General features: G+C 46.3%; 1 protein-coding gene across 1 annotated transcript in view; it reads left to right on the forward strand.

The window, feature by feature from the left end:
* The window catches only part of METTL22 (methyltransferase 22, Kin17 lysine), a 285223-nt gene that overhangs the window by 40848 nt on the left and 227190 nt on the right, over positions 1-17185 (forward strand). The window contains exons 4-5 of the mRNA XM_075317898.1: positions 2428-2468; positions 7300-7444. Of these exons, the coding sequence (XP_075174013.1) occupies positions 2428-2468; positions 7300-7444 (186 nt within the window). The remainder of the gene's footprint in view (positions 1-2427; positions 2469-7299; positions 7445-17185) is intronic.

The following is a 17185-nucleotide window of genomic DNA, read 5'->3' on the forward strand; positions in this document are numbered from 1 at the left end:
ACGGCAGGCAGCCAATAGAAGCGGAGGGGCGGAGATGAGCGGGACGTAAACATCCCGCCCACCTCCGTCCTTCTGCATAGCCAGCGTGAGCCGCGGGACGCAGGTAAGCACATATTCCTCGCTTCTGCGGCTTCATACACAGCGATGTGTGCTGCCGCAGGAACGAGGAACAACATTGGACCGTCGCTGCAGCTACATTATAGAAATGTCGGACACTACACCGATGATACGATTACGACTATGACGCTTTTGCGCTCGTTAATCGTATCATAAAGGATTTACATACTACGATATCGACAGCGATGCCGGATGTGCGTTACTTTCGATTTGACCCCACCGTCATCTGCAAGGATATCCTGATGCTAGCAAAGTCAATGAGAATCCTGAAGTGTTGTGCATACGTTCAGGATTTTTTCCTGGAAGAAAAAATCTGCCGGATGTCTATTCTTTCTGCATTTTTTCTTGCTTTTTCACCATTGAAAGCAATGAAAAAAAGTGGCAAATTGTGGCAAAAACAGGTGTTTTTTTTCCTACAATAATTTTCTTGCCAGAACATGCAGATTTGGGTGCAAATTGTCTGCACATAGCCTTAAATGAAATCTGCCACCAGGTTTTTGCCATCAAGTTCAGAGACCTATTCCAGCGATTGGGTTGCTTGCTATAGTTTTGATAAATGCACTGTTTTATCAGCCAGAGATTATTCCTAGAAAGCCTAGTAAACCTGCAGCCACATAGTCCTTTGTATTCATGATCTTTCTATAACCTCCCCCACACAGCTGATTGGCAGTTTTCTGCCTATGCACAGTGTACATAGAAAGCTGCCAATCTGTAGTGCAGGTGGAGTGTTAGAAAACGGCGTCAAAACGGTTTTCTTTTTTTGCCAAGAGATGCAGAGTTGGTGCTGAAATGTATACACCAAATTCTTGCACCCAATCTACACCTCCTGGCAAAAAAAATCACATCAATACTGCATCGTGGTATATGGGGACCGACGTCCAGGCAGATATTTAGGCTTTTTTTTAAAATCCAATTGGACCCGACGATCATGAATATCTGTGGATTCACCCACCTCTAGTCATGAGCTGTGCCTTCTTCATCGATAGGGAGTGTCAGCATCTACATAAATCTGACATCCTGCCAAAAAAGAAGAGATCGAATCTAACTCACTTTTTGATCTGTCTTAATTTTTTTTTAAGACTCATGGTGGCTCACAATGACTAAAGGCCCCGTTACACGCGTCAATTTATCGTGCGATCGTATGTGCGATCTCACCCGCCCCCATCGTTTGTGCATCACGGGCAATTTGTTGCCCTTGTCGCACAAAGTCGGTAACTCCCCTCACACGTACTTACCTCCCGAACGACCTTGCTGTGGGCGGCGAACATCCTCTTCCTGAAAGGGGAGGGATGTTCGGCGTCACAGCGACGTTACACAGCGGCAGCCAATAGAAGCGGAGGGGAGGAGATGAGCGAGACGTAACATCCTGCCCACCTTCCTTCCTCATTGCCGGCGGGACGCAGGTAAGCTGTGTTCGTCGTTCCCGAGGTGTTACACGAAGCGATGTGTGCTGCCTCAGGAACGACGAACAACCTGCATCCAGGAATGTGACCGATATTTTGAAAATGAACGACGTGTCAACGAGCAACGATAAGGTGAGTATTTTTGCTCATTAACAGTCGCTCGTAGCTGTCACACGCTATGATATGTCAAACGATGCCGGATGTGCGTCACGGAATCCATGACCCCGACGACATATCGCCTGATATATCGTAGCGTGTAACGGGGCCTTTACTTTATATTTGTTTCCAAAAATATCTGGGGAATTTACTTCCACTTGTGGTTATAACTGGCTGACGATGATCCAGAAAGCTGAGATACAGCAATTGCCTCCCTTCCAGCACAGACATCAAGAAATATTTCCTCTAATTATCTGTCATTACGGTCTCTTGTGTACAGTACAGGCCTTTCTATCCTGTGCAATGATGGGTTTAAATGATTAGTAAGTCGGGCCTAGAGTCTCAACTTTACCATGGAGAAAGGCTGCAAAACGGATACCTGGTAAATGAGGTGGCCATTATTATCAAGGGATCTAATAATGATGCCACAGTTATACATGTCATAAAAAGGACTGCCTTAATTCAGGTATTATATGATAATTTGGACTGTGGCTTTCCTTTCTGCACAGGATTGTAATATATTCTCTGTCCTGGCGTTCTCACCAATGATTGTCAATAGCAGAGGTTGTATTACCAGATTTTATACTGCTTGTTCCATAAAGGTTCTTTAAACCTTGAGATTTATCTTTTTCTATAGTATTTAATAATCCACTCTCTGTGTATATATCACTTGTCAGGTCTCATTGATGCTTTATAAAGGTACAACATTTACCTATATGTACATAGTAATGCATCCTTATTTCTATTGCAGAGCACACCATGGCCACGCCACTAGACGATGTTGGCAAACAGGTAGGAAAGGATTTAATATCTGTAGAAATGACATTCTGACAACATATAGCAACGATCTTACATCTTCACATGAATAACAAAAAATATATATATTTAATTCAGTAGCAATTCCCTCCTTTGCTTGGTTTACACCATGTTTGTGTTTATATGCTGAATGTGTAGCCTAGTGTTTGTAACCGTTTCTAATAGTTAAAGGGGTGGTTCACTACTCTGCAATAGTGGCCACATCCCTGTAAGGGTAAGTTCACACAATGACGCGTTTTTGCGCGTTTTTCAGGTGCGTTTTTGGCCTCAAAACTGCATGACTTTGCTTCCCCAGCAAAGTCTATGAGTTTTCATTTTTGCTGTCCGCACACAACTTTTTTTTTAAGCTGCGTTTTTGAGCTTAAAAAAAAAATGGACATGTCAATTCTTTCCTGCATTTTTCTGCGTTTTCCCCCCATGCAATCAATGCATTGGAAAAACGCAGAGCCCAAAAACGTAGCAAAACGCAGCCAAGAACGCACCAAATTGCGGTAAAAACGCATGCGTTTTTTGCTGCGTTTTTTTGCTGTGGGTGCGTTTTTGTGCGTTTTTAGCGGCCACAAATGCACAAAAACGCAGCGACAAAAAAACGCAGCGTGTGCATATAGCCTAAGGCTAAGTTCACACACTGCGTTTTTTTGATGCTGCGTTTTTGTGCGCACAAAAAAACACCTGCGGCAAAAAAACGCGGCAAAAACGCATGCGTTTTTACCACGTTTTGGTGCGTTTTTTGCTGTGTTTTTGCTCACTGCGTTTTTATACGTTTTTTATCAGTGAACATTGCCATTAAAGATTGTTGAAAAAAAAGAAAAAAGGTCTGATGTCATTTCCTTCTTCAATATGTTCTTCATTCTCCACTAGTGTATGCAGGAGAGCAGACAGCTGCAGAACTACAAGGCTCAGCTTGCTCCATCCAGGACTGTATGCTTGAGGGAGAGTCAGGGGGAGCAGAACTACAAGGCTCAGCATGCTTCATCCAGGACTGTATGCTGGAGGGAGAGTCAGGGGGAGCAGACCTACAAGGATCAGCTTACTCCATCCACTAGTGGATGCAGGAGAGCAGACAGCAGCTGCAGAACTACAAGGCTCAGCATCCTCCATCCAATAGTGTATGCAGGAGAGCAGACAGCAGCTGCCGAACTACAAGGCTCAGCATCCTCCTTCCAAGACTGTATGCAGGATTTCTTTGCCCCCCCAAAAAAATGGCGTGGACTTCGCCATATTTTCGTATGCTAGCCGGGCACAGCAAGCAGGTACGGGCTGACCCCAACCCCCAGCTGCCTATTTGTACCCGGCTGGGAACCAAAAATATAGGGAAGCCCTTTTTTTTTTTTAATTATTTCATGAAATAATTAAAAAAAATGACGTGGGCTTCGCCCAATTTTTGTATCCAGCCAGGTACAACTAGGCAGCTGGGAATTGGAATCCGCAATACAGGGTGACCAAGCTTTCTGGGCACCCCCGCTGCGAATTGCAGTCCGCAGCCACCCCAGAAAATGGCGCTTTCATAGAAGTGCCATATTTTGGAGCTGTATCCAACTCTTTCAGCTGCCCTGATGCCGGGTGGCTCGCTGGGTAATAATGGGGTTAGGGCTAGCTGTGTATTATCAGCTGGCCCTAAGCTCGAAATTCATGGTGTCACGCCAATATTAGACATGGCCCCCATGAATTTCTAGTAAAGATAAAAAAAAAAAAACTCAACACACAGAAAAATATTTTTATTAGAAATAAAACACAACACAATTAGTGACTCTATCTTTATTGAAATAAAGAACCCCCCTTCGCAGTAATCCTGGGTCAAGGGTCTCGCGCCGTCCAATCCGGATCCAATATCATCTGATTGGTTTGCTGGAAGGCAAAGCGATCAGATGATGTGTCAGGTTCAAGGGCCTGAATCACATCACATATCAGCTGATTGTATAACCGGCTTTTATACAATCAGCTGATGCATCAGTGCAAAAAAAAAAAACCACACTTCTGTGCAGCGTTGAACTGGCTACCGGAGGAATCTCCAGTAATGCCAGGCCTGGATTCAGGTACCTGGACTGCACTCCGGAGCTCTCACCTGAGCTCCGGCGTGCAGCCTAGACTATACCGCGAGCGCCGAGTGACTGATTCCCCAGCACTTGCGGTTCAGTTCATGACAGCTGCAGACATCCCGGGCTAATCTCTGATGCTCTCACCTGAACTCCGGAGATCAGCCCGGCCTGTCTGCAGCTGTCATGAACGGACTGCAAGCGCCGGGGAATCAGTCACTCGGCGCTCGCTCGCTGTACAGTCTAGGCTTATCAATGCAAAAAAAAAAACAACTACACACGTCCGTCCTGACTCCCGGGTGACCGCTGCAGGAGCTGCCGGTAATTAGTGATGAAGTCTCCTAACGGCATCAGCTGATAGCCGGACGGGCGGTAAAATCCGGCGTCAGCGCGAGACTTACGATCAGCTGATGCGTCAGGTGACCGTATCAGGTGATCACCGCCAGGTCCTGCAGCTATCGTACGTGCCTGGGAGCCGGCACACAGCCAGAGCGGGGGTCGTGGTACCGGGAAGAGGAGCTGGGAGCATGGCACCGGGAGTCTGCAGACAGGTGAGTATGAGATTTTTCTACTGTTCACTTTTGATTTAGCAGCCGCTTCCACCTCCTGCACGGGAGCGGACATGGCACCGGGCCGGAAATGGAAGCAGCGGTGGCGGTACTGGGAGGATTCACGCTTCTGTTTACTGACAGAAGGAATCCTCTTCCTGTACATGTCACTTTACTACCCACCCCTTGTGTTTATAGCTGCGTTTTTAGTCATAAAAACGCACTAAAACGCAGCTATATTTGCAATTTGCGATTTTCATTGCGTTTTTGAACATCTCATTAAACTCAATGGGTGGAAAACGCAGTGAAAAATGCAAAAATAATTAACATGCTGCATTTTTGTGGGCACCATACTGTACAGTAGACTTTGCTGGGGAAGCAAAGTCATGCAGTTTTCTGAGCAAAAACGCACCCAAAAAACGCAGCGAAAAACGCACTGTGTGAACTTACCCTAAAACTGATAGGGAAGGCTTTTTCTAAATACCTTAGGCCAATTCTGCCTCTGAATGGTGCTATTACAGTCCGCTCATCCCCATGAAGTGATACCCAGGTCTTTGTGACCTCTGAGATCCGGTAATGTCACGTTAACTTCCAGTTGACCTGATATCACCAAGGTGGCCCCAGTCTTCCTGAGTGACTGGGTTGTGGGCAGAGTTTCATTGTTCGTCCCAGCCCAGCATCACTCCTGCTTGCAACGCTCTGCAGTGAAGTAGAGAACGTGTGAAATGCTGGGCTATAACGAGCGGTAAACTCCACCCACAGCCCAGTCACTCAGGAAGACTGGGGCCTGCCTCGGTGATGTCAGGTCAACTGGAAGATGACGTGACATCACTGTATCTCAGAGGTCATGGAGCCCAGGGGTCACTTCATGGAAATGAGCGGACCATGGTAGCGCCGCTGAGAGGCAGAACTGGCTGAACAAACCCCTTATTTCATTAAAGTATACTTTATTTAAGAAATGTAATCTTTATTGTATAAAAAACCATGATAATGGTTAAAAACCATGGTAATAGTACTAATAAGCCTATTAAAAAAAAAATAATTGTGCAAAATAAACCAAAACACACTTTATACAAAAGATTAAAATACAAAAGCCATTATGCAGAGTGTTGGTATTGGGGAACAACACAGTAGGGTAACTCTAATATAAGGCTATTCTAGCCCTGGTTTTCCCTGTCTTCCTGTAGAGGTTGGCATCCTAATTTGCGTAAGTGGTGCCCCCGCTCCATGATGGCTGACACTATTAGGCCCTAAGTGTCCCTGATATTATTGTCACAGGACAAGACCTCCCCCACCATTTACTAACATGAATAAGTAGCCTGCAAGTTGGTTCTCGATAGCGTGTAGGGAAACCTGATGGGGATCTAGATAAATTGTCACCATTGTCTTCTGTCACTCTGTGGTTCAAAAAAACAACAAAAACATGGGTGCAAAATACTCCAAAAAATGTGGGTGCAAAACACTCCAAAAAATGTGGGTGCAAAACACTCAAAAAAATGTGGATAGAAAACACTCCAAAAAGTGTGGGTGCAAAACACTTGAAAAAACGTGGATACAGAACACTCAAAAAAATGTGGGTGAAAACACTTGAAAAAACGTGGATACAGAACACTCCAAAAATGTGGGTGCAAACCACTCCAAAAACGTGGGTGCAAAATACTCCAAAAATGTGGGTGCAAAACACTTCAAAAAACGCGGGTGCAAAACACTCCAAAAATGTGGGTGCAAAACACTCCATAAAATGTGGGTGCAAAACACTCGAAAAAACGTTGATAGAAAACACTCCAAAAATGTGGGTGCAAAACACTCCAAAAACATGGGTGCAAAACACTCCGAAAAACATGGGTTCAAAACACTGAAAAACGTGGGTGCAAAACACTCCAAAAATGTGGATTCAAAACACTCCAGAATACGTGGGTGCAAAACACTTCAACAACAAGGGTACAAAATACTGCAAAAACGTGGGTGCAAAACACTGCAAAACCGTGGGTGTAAAACCTCCAGTTTCCAAAAGAAGCACAGCACCAGCCGCAATGGAGGAATATCTCCGTTTATAACAGGATATCAGGAAGGATCAGGTTTTTACAGTTCCTTATTACCTTGTTTATTGCTCTATAAAGGGCATTTTCTCCTTTTTACAAGCAGCAAATAGTTGCAATACAAGTGAAAATCCCCTAATTGGGGAAATAATGGGCATGTGTCACTTTCTGATTTTTTTCCTAGATCTGGCGTGGAGCATTTATTCTTGCTGATTACATTCTCTGGCAGCAGGATCTCTTCAGAGGGTGCACAGTGTTAGAGCTCGGGGCAGGCACCGGCTTCACCAGTATCATCATGGCAACCGTTGCTAAGACGGTCTTCTGCACAGGTACCGCAGATCTCTTTATTACAGTATCATTCCCTTCACACTCCGTGAATTGTCCCCCCCTGCCCACAGTCCGGCTTAATAACCATAATCTGTGCTTGTAATACAAGAAGACTTTATAAGATACAGTGATTTATGCAGAAAATATAGGGATAGAGTTTCTTATTGTAAGTGGATCATTAATGACATGCATTAAAGCCACTAAGGTATGATCTACAGATATAACTCCGGTATTCAGTGAGTTCTTGATAGAGCAATGCCCATTAGGGAAGTATGCATTCCAGATGTAGAAAGTAACATATGCAAAATTGCAGATATTGGACCCCCAGGACCAAAATATTCAATTATTTTAACAATGTAGAAATATTTTTGTGTTTTCATACACTTCTAATGGCGATAACTTTCATATGTTTATATTACAGAATTACTACACTTAAAACCTGGAAATTTAATGGTTAATCTGAAAACCAAGCTATAGATATTCAGGTTGTTAGTTGGTATACAAGGGTTAATCCTGCCCTAGGAACACGTGCATGTTCAATTTGGGGGTTTATAGATCCCAAATTGTGTTTGTGTGATCTGCAAATTCGGGTTATGGCCCCTTAAGATACAGGTACTAATGAGGAAATGCTCTGTTGAATGATATGGGCACATTGGTGTTCTACTAATGACAGATAAATTACATATTGTCTCGCAATGCAGCGATTGGTAATCTATATATATAATTGCCTTATTCTGTCTGTCTGTCTGTCTGTCTGTCTGTCTTGCTCCAAAATTGTGTCCTTACGGTGACAAAAAGCTGATTGGCCGCTGGGCTCGCCATGGCCCCGCCCCCCCGCACGGATTGGCCGCTCGCCCAGGCTGCGCCCCCACACGGATTGGCCGGCCGCTCGCCCAGACTCCGCCCCCCCACAGATTGGCCTCTCGCCCCGACACCCTGCAGGCATTGGCAACTCGGCCACGCCCCGCCCCCCTCACGCAATGCATGCTAGCTCTGGCCCCGCCCCCCCCCACGCATTCCCCGAACCGACACGGTCACGGAGCCACGACTACCAGGTGAGTACTGTACCCCTGGGAGCCCACATCAGCGTACGCCGCCAAACCAGCCGACACATACCCTCGCATTGCTGGGGCTGGCCGGCGTATGCTGGTGTGGGCTCCCGTGCGAGCGGGGGACGAGATACGCTGGTAACCATGGTAGCACAGTTACCAGCGCATCAAGGTCCTGCAGCGGCGGAAAATACACACACGCACACACAACAGCACACACATCAGATCACACTCACTCTCACACACACCTCACACACACATCACATCGCATCCACACATCAAGGTCCTGCAGCGGCGGAACATACACACACGCACACACATAACAGCACACACACACACACATACACACACACACACACATCAGATCATACTCACTCTCACACACACCTCACATCGCATCCACATACTCACAACATCCTGGGATATCGCTTGCTTCTCGGTGGCGATACTGTGCTGTGAGCTTCCAGGACCTGCCGGAGAATCACATGGCCAGAAGCATGTGGTATCTCCGGATGTTGTGAGTATGAGCGCGTATGTGCAATATCGTCAATGTGTGTGTGCGTGAGTGTATGCGATCGGGTGTGCGTGAGTGTATGCGATCGGGTGTGCGTGAGTGTATGCGATCGGGTGTGCGTGAGTGTATGCGATCGGGTGTGCGTGAGTGTATGCGATCGGGTGTGCGTGAGTGTATGCGATCGGGTGTGTGTGAGTGTATGCGATCGGATCTGTGAGTGTCGGCAGAGAAGCACGGCGTGCTGGAGGAGGCTGGGAGGAGAGAGGCTGACCCTGGGGAAGGCTGGGATGGGGAGGCTGAGAGAAGAGAGGCTGATGCTGGGGGAGGCTGAGGCTGGGGTAGGCTGGGAGGAGAGAGGCTGATACTGGGGACCGAAAAGGCTGATGCTGGGAGGAGAGGCTGATGCTGGGGGAGGCTGAGGCTGGGGTAGGCTGGGAGGAGAGAGGCTGATGCTGGGAGGAGAGAGGCTGATGCTGGGGGAGGCTGAGGCTGGGGTAGGCTGGGAGGAGAGAGGCTGATGCTGGGAAGAGAGAGGCTGATGCTGGGAGGAGTGAGGCTGATGCTGGGGGAGGCTGATGCTGGGGGAGGCTGATGCTGGGGGAGGCTGAGGCTGGGGTAGGCTGGGAGGAGAGAGGCTGATTCTGGGGACAGAAAAGGCTGATGCTGGGAGGAGAGAGGCTGATGCTGGGAGGAGAGAGGCTGATGCTGGGGGAGGCTGAGGCTGGGGTAGGCTGGGAGGAGAGAGGCTGATGCTGGGAGGAGAGAGGCTGATGCTGGGAGGAGAGAGGCTGATGCTGGGGACAGAAAAGGCTGATGCTGGGAGGAGAGAGGCTGATGCTGGGATGAGAGAGGCTGATGCTGGGATGAGAGAGGCTGATGCTGGGGACAGAGAGGCTGATGCTGTGGACAGAGAGGCTGATGCTGTGGACAGAGAGGCTGATGCTGGGATGAGAGAGGCTGATGCTGGGAGGAGAGAGGCTGATGCTGCGGGCAGAGAGGCTGATGCTGCGGGTAGAGAGGCTGATGCTGGTGCAGCATGGGGGATGGAGCACGATGGGGGGTGCGCAGCATGGGGGATGGAGCACGTTTGGGAGTGCGCAGCATGGCGGATGGAGCACGTTTGGGAGTGCGCAGCATGGCGGATGGAGCACGTTTGGGAGTGCGCAGCATGGCGGATGGAGCACGTTTGGGAGTGCGCAGCATGGCGGATGGAGCACGTTTGGGAGTGCGCAGCATGGGGGATGCAGCACGATGGGGAGTGCGGAGCATGGCGGATGGAGCACGTTTGGGAGTGCGCAGCATGGCGGATGAACCACGTTTGGGAGTGCGCAGCATGGCGGATGGAGCACGTTTGGGAGTGCACAGCATGGCAGATGGAGCACGTTTGGGAGTGCGCAGCATGGCGGATGGAGCACGTTTGGGAGTGCGCAGCATGGGAGATGGAGCACGATGGGGGGTGCGCAGCATAGGGGACGGAGCACGATGGGGAGTGCGCTGCATGGGGGATGGAGCACGATGGGGAGTGCGCTGCATGGGGGATGGAGCACGTTTGGGAGTGTGCACCTCCCCCCAACACACACACACACACACGCGTGCGCACTGCATAACACACCACACACACACACTGGGAACCACAAACAACTGCCCTACACAGACACCCACACACACAGACAACGCTGCACACACACAACACCCAACACACAAACACCGCGACACACACAAATATACGCACATACCGCACAACACACACATTGCACAAAACATACCTCCCCCCAAAACACACCACACACACACAAACCGCGCAACACACACACAACGCTACAGACACACAGCGCTCCACAAACAACGCAACACACGCAACACACATACAACACCGCTCTCACCCCCCGTCACATCCAGACAACACCCAGAACATGTACAGCGCCCTACACAAACACTTGGTAACTACACACAGCAACATCTATATATATATATATATATATATATATAACAAAAATCATACATGAACTACACAATACGTAAATTCTAGAATACCCGATGCGTAGAATCGGGCCACCTTCTAGTTATATATAATCATCAATTATTTTTTTATCCTGAAGAGACTCTATTTTGTTAGTCAAAGAAATAAATAGAAAATTACTGCTTAATTCTACCTTCTATTTTGAACAATTTGCAAAACAGCTCTTAGGGGTACTTTGCACGTTGCGACATCGCTACTGCGATATCGTCGGGGTCAAATCGAAAGTGACGCACATCCGGCGCCAGTAACGATGTCGCAACGTGTAAAGCCTAGATGCACCGATAAACGATCGCAAAAGCGTTGAAAATCGGTGATCTGTGTAGTGTCGGTCATTTCCATAATTTCGCTGCAGCGACAGGTACGATGTTGTTCCTCGTTCCTGTGGCAGCACACATCGCTGTGTATGAAGCCGCAGGAGCGAGGAACATCTCCTTACCTGCGTCCCGCCTGCAATAAGGAAGGAAGGAGGTGGGCGGGATGTTCCCGCTCATCTCCGCCCCGCCGCTTCTATTGGCCGCCTGCTGTGTGACGTCGTTGTGACGCCGCACGTCCCGCCCCCTTAGGAAGGAGGCGGGTCGCCGGCCAGAGCGACGTCGCAGGGCAGGTAAGTGCGTGTGAAGCTGGCGTAGCGATACGGGGACTATCGCGCTTGGCATCGTTACAATCGGCTAGCTATGTCGCAGTGTGCAAAGTACCCCTTATTCCATTAAACCTTTAAAGGGAATCTGTCAGTAGTATTAAGCTTCCTAAGCTGTCTATATGGACATGTAGGTCATAGAAAGCTGAGTAAAATGATACCTTGATATCTGCAATCCGATGTCTTATTCCAGAGAAATTCATATTTTTCTTAATATGTAAATAACCTATTAAGATCTTTGGGTTGAACATAGATCTTCCTCTAGAGGTTATTGTAAATTGAAGAGGGCATTACCAGTGTGAGACATGTAATGACTGACAGTCCGCTCTCCTGATGTCTCACACTGGTAATGACTCCTTTTATTTAGAATAAGTTCTAGACACAGATTCTTGGGGAGATCGATGTGTGGCCCATAGCTTGGAACAACTAAATTTACATATAAGGAACATAGATCTCCCTCTAAAGCTTATTTTAAATAGAAGAGGGCATTTTAAGTGTGAGACATGTAATGACTGACAGTCTGCTCTCCTGATATCTCACACTGGTAACTTTCCCTTTTATTTAGAACTAGCTGTACAACCCGGCTTCGCCCGGGTTAATAACTGCTGTTAACAAAATAGAATGTATTAACAAAAATGTATTCTGCACACAAAAAGCACAAAATAAATAGATAGAAATGTAATAATTAAAAGGCAAAAACTAAGCTAATAGAAGCATTTCACAACATATATTTCAACACCACAGATATTCCACACAGATCTAACTAAATTGGCCAGGTAATGTGCTCCGTCTGTCTCTTTCCAGGTCTGTCTCTTTCCAGGTCTGTCTCTTTCCAGGTCTGTCTCTTTCCAGGTCTGTCTCTTTCCAGGTCTGTTTCTTTCCAGGTCTGTTTCTTTCCAGGTCTGTTTCTTTCCAGGTCTGTCTCTTTCCAGGTCTGTCTCTTTCCAGGTCTGTCTCTTTCCAGGTCTGTCTCTTTCCAGGTCTGTCTCTTTCCAGGTCTGTCTCTTTCCAGGTCTGTCTCTTTCCAGGTCTGTCTCTTTCCCCGTCTGTCTCTTTCCCCGTCTGTCTCTTTCCCCGTCTGTCTCTTTCCCCGTCTGTGTCTCTTTCCCCGTCTGTCTCTTTCCCCGTCTGTCTCTTTCCCCGTCTGTCTCTTTCCCCGTCTGTCTCTTTCCCCGTCTGTCTCTTTCCCCGTCTGTCTCTTTCCCCAACTGTCTTTGTCTGTCTCTCTGGCTGTCTCCTCCTTCCCTGTCTGCCTGTCTCTTTCTCTCTCTATCCGTCTCCCCACCGACATCTTATTACCTCACATATAAGCTTCTTATACTATGAATGTCTTTTGTTCCTATAGCAACCACTCACAGCTCCTACTAACAACCTGTAGTTCCAGGCTCCATTTACTTTAATGAAGGCATATTTTTTGGAGAGTAACTGTAAAGCGCAGGGTTACATTTTCCTGTCAAAACATAGTCTATGACATTCCCTGGGTCACATGAGGTGTCTGTGCAAAATTTCATAATTGTAAATGCGACGGTGTGGATACACTTTTCGTTTCACTTTTTCCCCATTATGTAGATAGGGGCAAAATTGATTGGTAAATTGGAACGCGCGGGGTTAAAATTTCGCCTCACAACATAGCCTATGACGCTCTCGGGGTCCAGAAGTGTGAGTGTGCAAAATGTTGTGGCTGTAGCTGCGACGGTGCAGATGCCAATCCCGGACATACACACATACATACACACATTCAGCTTTATATATTAGATAATCTCTGGAGGCAGATTCTTGGGAGATCGACGCCTGGCCCATAGCCTGGAACAGGTCATTTACATATAAGAAAAATATGTAATTACTTACCGGTAATGTGTTTTGTCTGAACCCATGACAGCACCCTTACATCGTGGTGCTGTCATGGGTGCTGGAAAAATGTGGATTTCTCTGGAAGACTTCAGATCGCATATACCATAGTATCATCTTATTCAACTTTCTGTGACCTATATGCCCATATAGACGGCTTAGGAGGGTTGATTCTACTGACAAATTTCCTTTAACCTCCTTGACCACTATGAATGTAGAAAAAAGTGGGAAAACGTGGTTAACTGTAGACATCTTAAGGCTGTGTTCACACACTGCGTTTTTTTCCTGCGTTTTTGGTGCGTTTTTGCTGCTGAAATTTCTTGAGAAATTCTTGTAACCTTTCTGCAGACATTCCCCAGCCAAACCTATGGCAAAAAAAATTAGCTGTGTGCACACTGCGTTTTTTTCTTAAGAAAATTCTTTCTGTAGATTTTCTTAAGAAAAAGAATGAGCATGTCACTTCTTTTCTGCAGCTAACTACGTTAGTTACCATAGATAATGGCACAATACGCAGGGAGCAACCAGCGGTAAAAACGCACACCAAACGCACCGAAAACGCACCAAAAACGCACCAAATCGTGGTAAAAACGCAGGTGCGTTTTTGGTGCGTTTTTTAACGAAGGTGCGCTAATCCTTCACTCTCAAGACATTTTCTTAAGAAATTTCTTAAGAAAAGTCATTTTTCTAGTGTGCACATAGCCTAAGGGTTTAATCCTTAAATTGGGTCTGGGATACTGATTTACTACAGCAGGAAGGTGCTACATAGTGGTGAATGGGAGAAAAACAGGAATGAGAAAAAAATACATTTGTGAAAAGCCCCAACAACGAGAATGGAGGAAATTATATATAGTATATTCTTTAATGGTCCTAAAAGAGTACATACTGTATTTCCAGCCGGGTAAACAAGGAACAGTAGATTGACAGTGGTTGCCAAGACAGAGACCTCCAGTCCTCTGCTCTTGATGATTAGTCGTTCGGGCTAGCAGCATGGTTGTATTGCTGGCCCAAACTATGCGCTGCACGCAGAGGCAACTTTGCAATTGCAGTATGGGAAGAGCACAGGGGCACTGAAGCTGGGGGGTACATAGATCTGGTCAATATCTGCACTTCCAAAAAGATGGCAAGACGTGCTTGTTTCTTAGGAAACTGACCATTGTTGATGCACTGCATAGGCGGTCAGAAATTGAGGCAACGAGCATTACACAAAAAAAATGAAAAATCCTCTCTATCTGTAGAACAGAGAGTTTCTAAAGGGATTCTGTGACCAGATTTTTGTGACCCAATCTGAGAGCATAAGGCGTATGCAATCGCATAAAACAATTAAATCTTTATTGGATAGATAAAAATGTAAAAATACAAAAGACTGTCTCCAAAACCAGATCCTCTCAAAGGGTAGATATATTGTGAACACCTAGCCAGAAAACTCCCCGTATAGTATAAATAATGACTACAGCCGAACCAGCCAATAATAACCATATAGTCATACCGTATATACAAATAACGCATAAAAAACAAATTTAGCAAAGTCACATACAGTCATGGCCAAACGTTTTGAGAATGCTACAAATATTAATTTTTACAAAGTCTACTGCTTAAGTTTTTCTAATGGCAATTTGCATATACTCCAGAATGTCATAAAGAGTGATCAGCTTAACAGGAATTACTTGCAAAGTCAATATTGGCTAAGAAAATGAACTTCAACCCCCAAAACACATTTCAACATCATTGCATTCCTGCCTTAAAAGGAGAAGCTAACATTGTTTTAGTGATTGTTCCATTAACACAGGTGTGGGTGTTGATGAGGACAGGGCTGGCGATCAATCAGTCATGATTAAGTAAGAATGACACTAATGGACACTTTAAAAGGAGGCTGGTGCTTGGTATCATTGTTTCTCTTCAGTTAACCATGGTTATCTCTAAAGAAACACGTGCAGTCATCGTTGCTGTGCACAAAATTGGCCTAACAGGGAAGAGTATCGCAGCTACAAAGATTGCACCTCAGTCAACAATCTATCGCATCATCAACTTCAAGGAGAGAGCTTCCATTGTTGCCAAAAAGGCTCCAGGGCGCCCAAGAAGGACCAGCAAACGCCAGGACCGTATCTTAAAACTGTTTCAGCTGCGGGATCGGACTACCAGCAGTGGCGAGCTAGCTCAGCAATGGCAGCAGGCTGGTGTGAGTGCTTCTGCACGCACTGTGAGGCGGAGACTGCTTGAAAAAGGCCTGGTTTCAAGGAGGGCAGCAAAGAAGCCACTTCTCTCCAGAAAAAACATCAGGGACCGACTGATATTCTGCAAAAGGTACAGGGAGTGGACTGCTGAGGACTGGGGTAAAGTCATTTTCTCAGATGAATCCCCTTTTCGATTGTTTGGGACATCTGGAAAACAGCTTATTAGGAGAAGAAGAGGTGAGCGCTACGATTCATGTGTGGGGTTGCTTCTCAGCCAAGGGAATCAGCTCACTCACAGTCTTGCCTAAAAACACAGCCATGAATAAAGAATGGTACCAGAATGTCCTCCAAGAGCAACTTCTCCCAATTGTCCAAGAGCAGTTTGGCACCCAACAATGCCTTTTCCAGCATAATGGAGCATTTTGCCATAAAGCAAAGGTGATCGCTAAATGGCTCATGGAACAAAACATAGAGATTTTGGGTCCATGGCCTGGAACTCCCCAGATCTTAATCCCATTGAGAACTTGTGGGCAATCATCAAGAGACCGGTGGACAAACAAAAACCAACAAATTCTGGCAAAATGCAAGCATTGCTTATGCAAGAATGGACAGCTATCAGTCAGGATTTGGTCCAGAAGTTGATTGAGAGCATGCCAGGAAGAATTGCAGAGGTCCTGAAGAAGAAGGGTCAACACTGCAAATATTGACTTTCTGCATTAACTCATTCTAACTGTCAATATAACCTTTTGGTACTCATAATATGATTGCAATTATATTTCTGTATGTGATCTAAACATCAGACAAACACAATTAAAAACCAGAGGGCAACAGATCATGTCAAAATATAATTTTGGTGTCATTCTCAAAACTTTTGGCCATGACTGTAGTAGAAGCACAAGTGTGTTAAGAGATGTCAAATAGAAGTCACATTCTGAACACATAGCTGTACAAGAGAAGGTCCTATGGTAACACGCAATATACCTGTATGGGAGTCAGCAGGAGAGAGGTAATGGTGTCCCACACACCCAACGCACATTTCGCATTAGCGATGCTTCTTCCAGGAGCCCAATCTGAGAGCATCATAATGTAGGGGCAGAGACCCTGATTCTTGGCTATTTTCTGCAGTTTTGTTCAAATAACAGTTATTTGCTACAGATATACCAGTTCTATATAACACTGCCCACACCACTGATTGGCAGGTCGCTGTGTACATGCTGCATAGGCAGAATGCTGCCAATTAGTGATGGGGTGGGGTTGTACAGAGCTCATGAATATAGAGGACGACATGACAGCAGATATACTAGTCCTATAGTGATTAATCACCTTTATACAGCTATGATTTTATCAAAACTAAGAAAAGCAGCCTAATCAATAATGGATATGTGACGCCCAGGAGACCGGGGTACCCAGCACCGGATCGGGGGTCTATTTCTTGAGGGGATGTCACGGGTGGCTCGACCCGGGCTGTGGTCTCAGGCGATGCACAGTGCAATGGGGGGTATTT

This window comes from Anomaloglossus baeobatrachus, chromosome 7, assembly GCF_048569485.1.
Source record: "Anomaloglossus baeobatrachus isolate aAnoBae1 chromosome 7, aAnoBae1.hap1, whole genome shotgun sequence".
Taxonomy (NCBI): Eukaryota; Metazoa; Chordata; class Amphibia; order Anura; family Aromobatidae; genus Anomaloglossus; species Anomaloglossus baeobatrachus.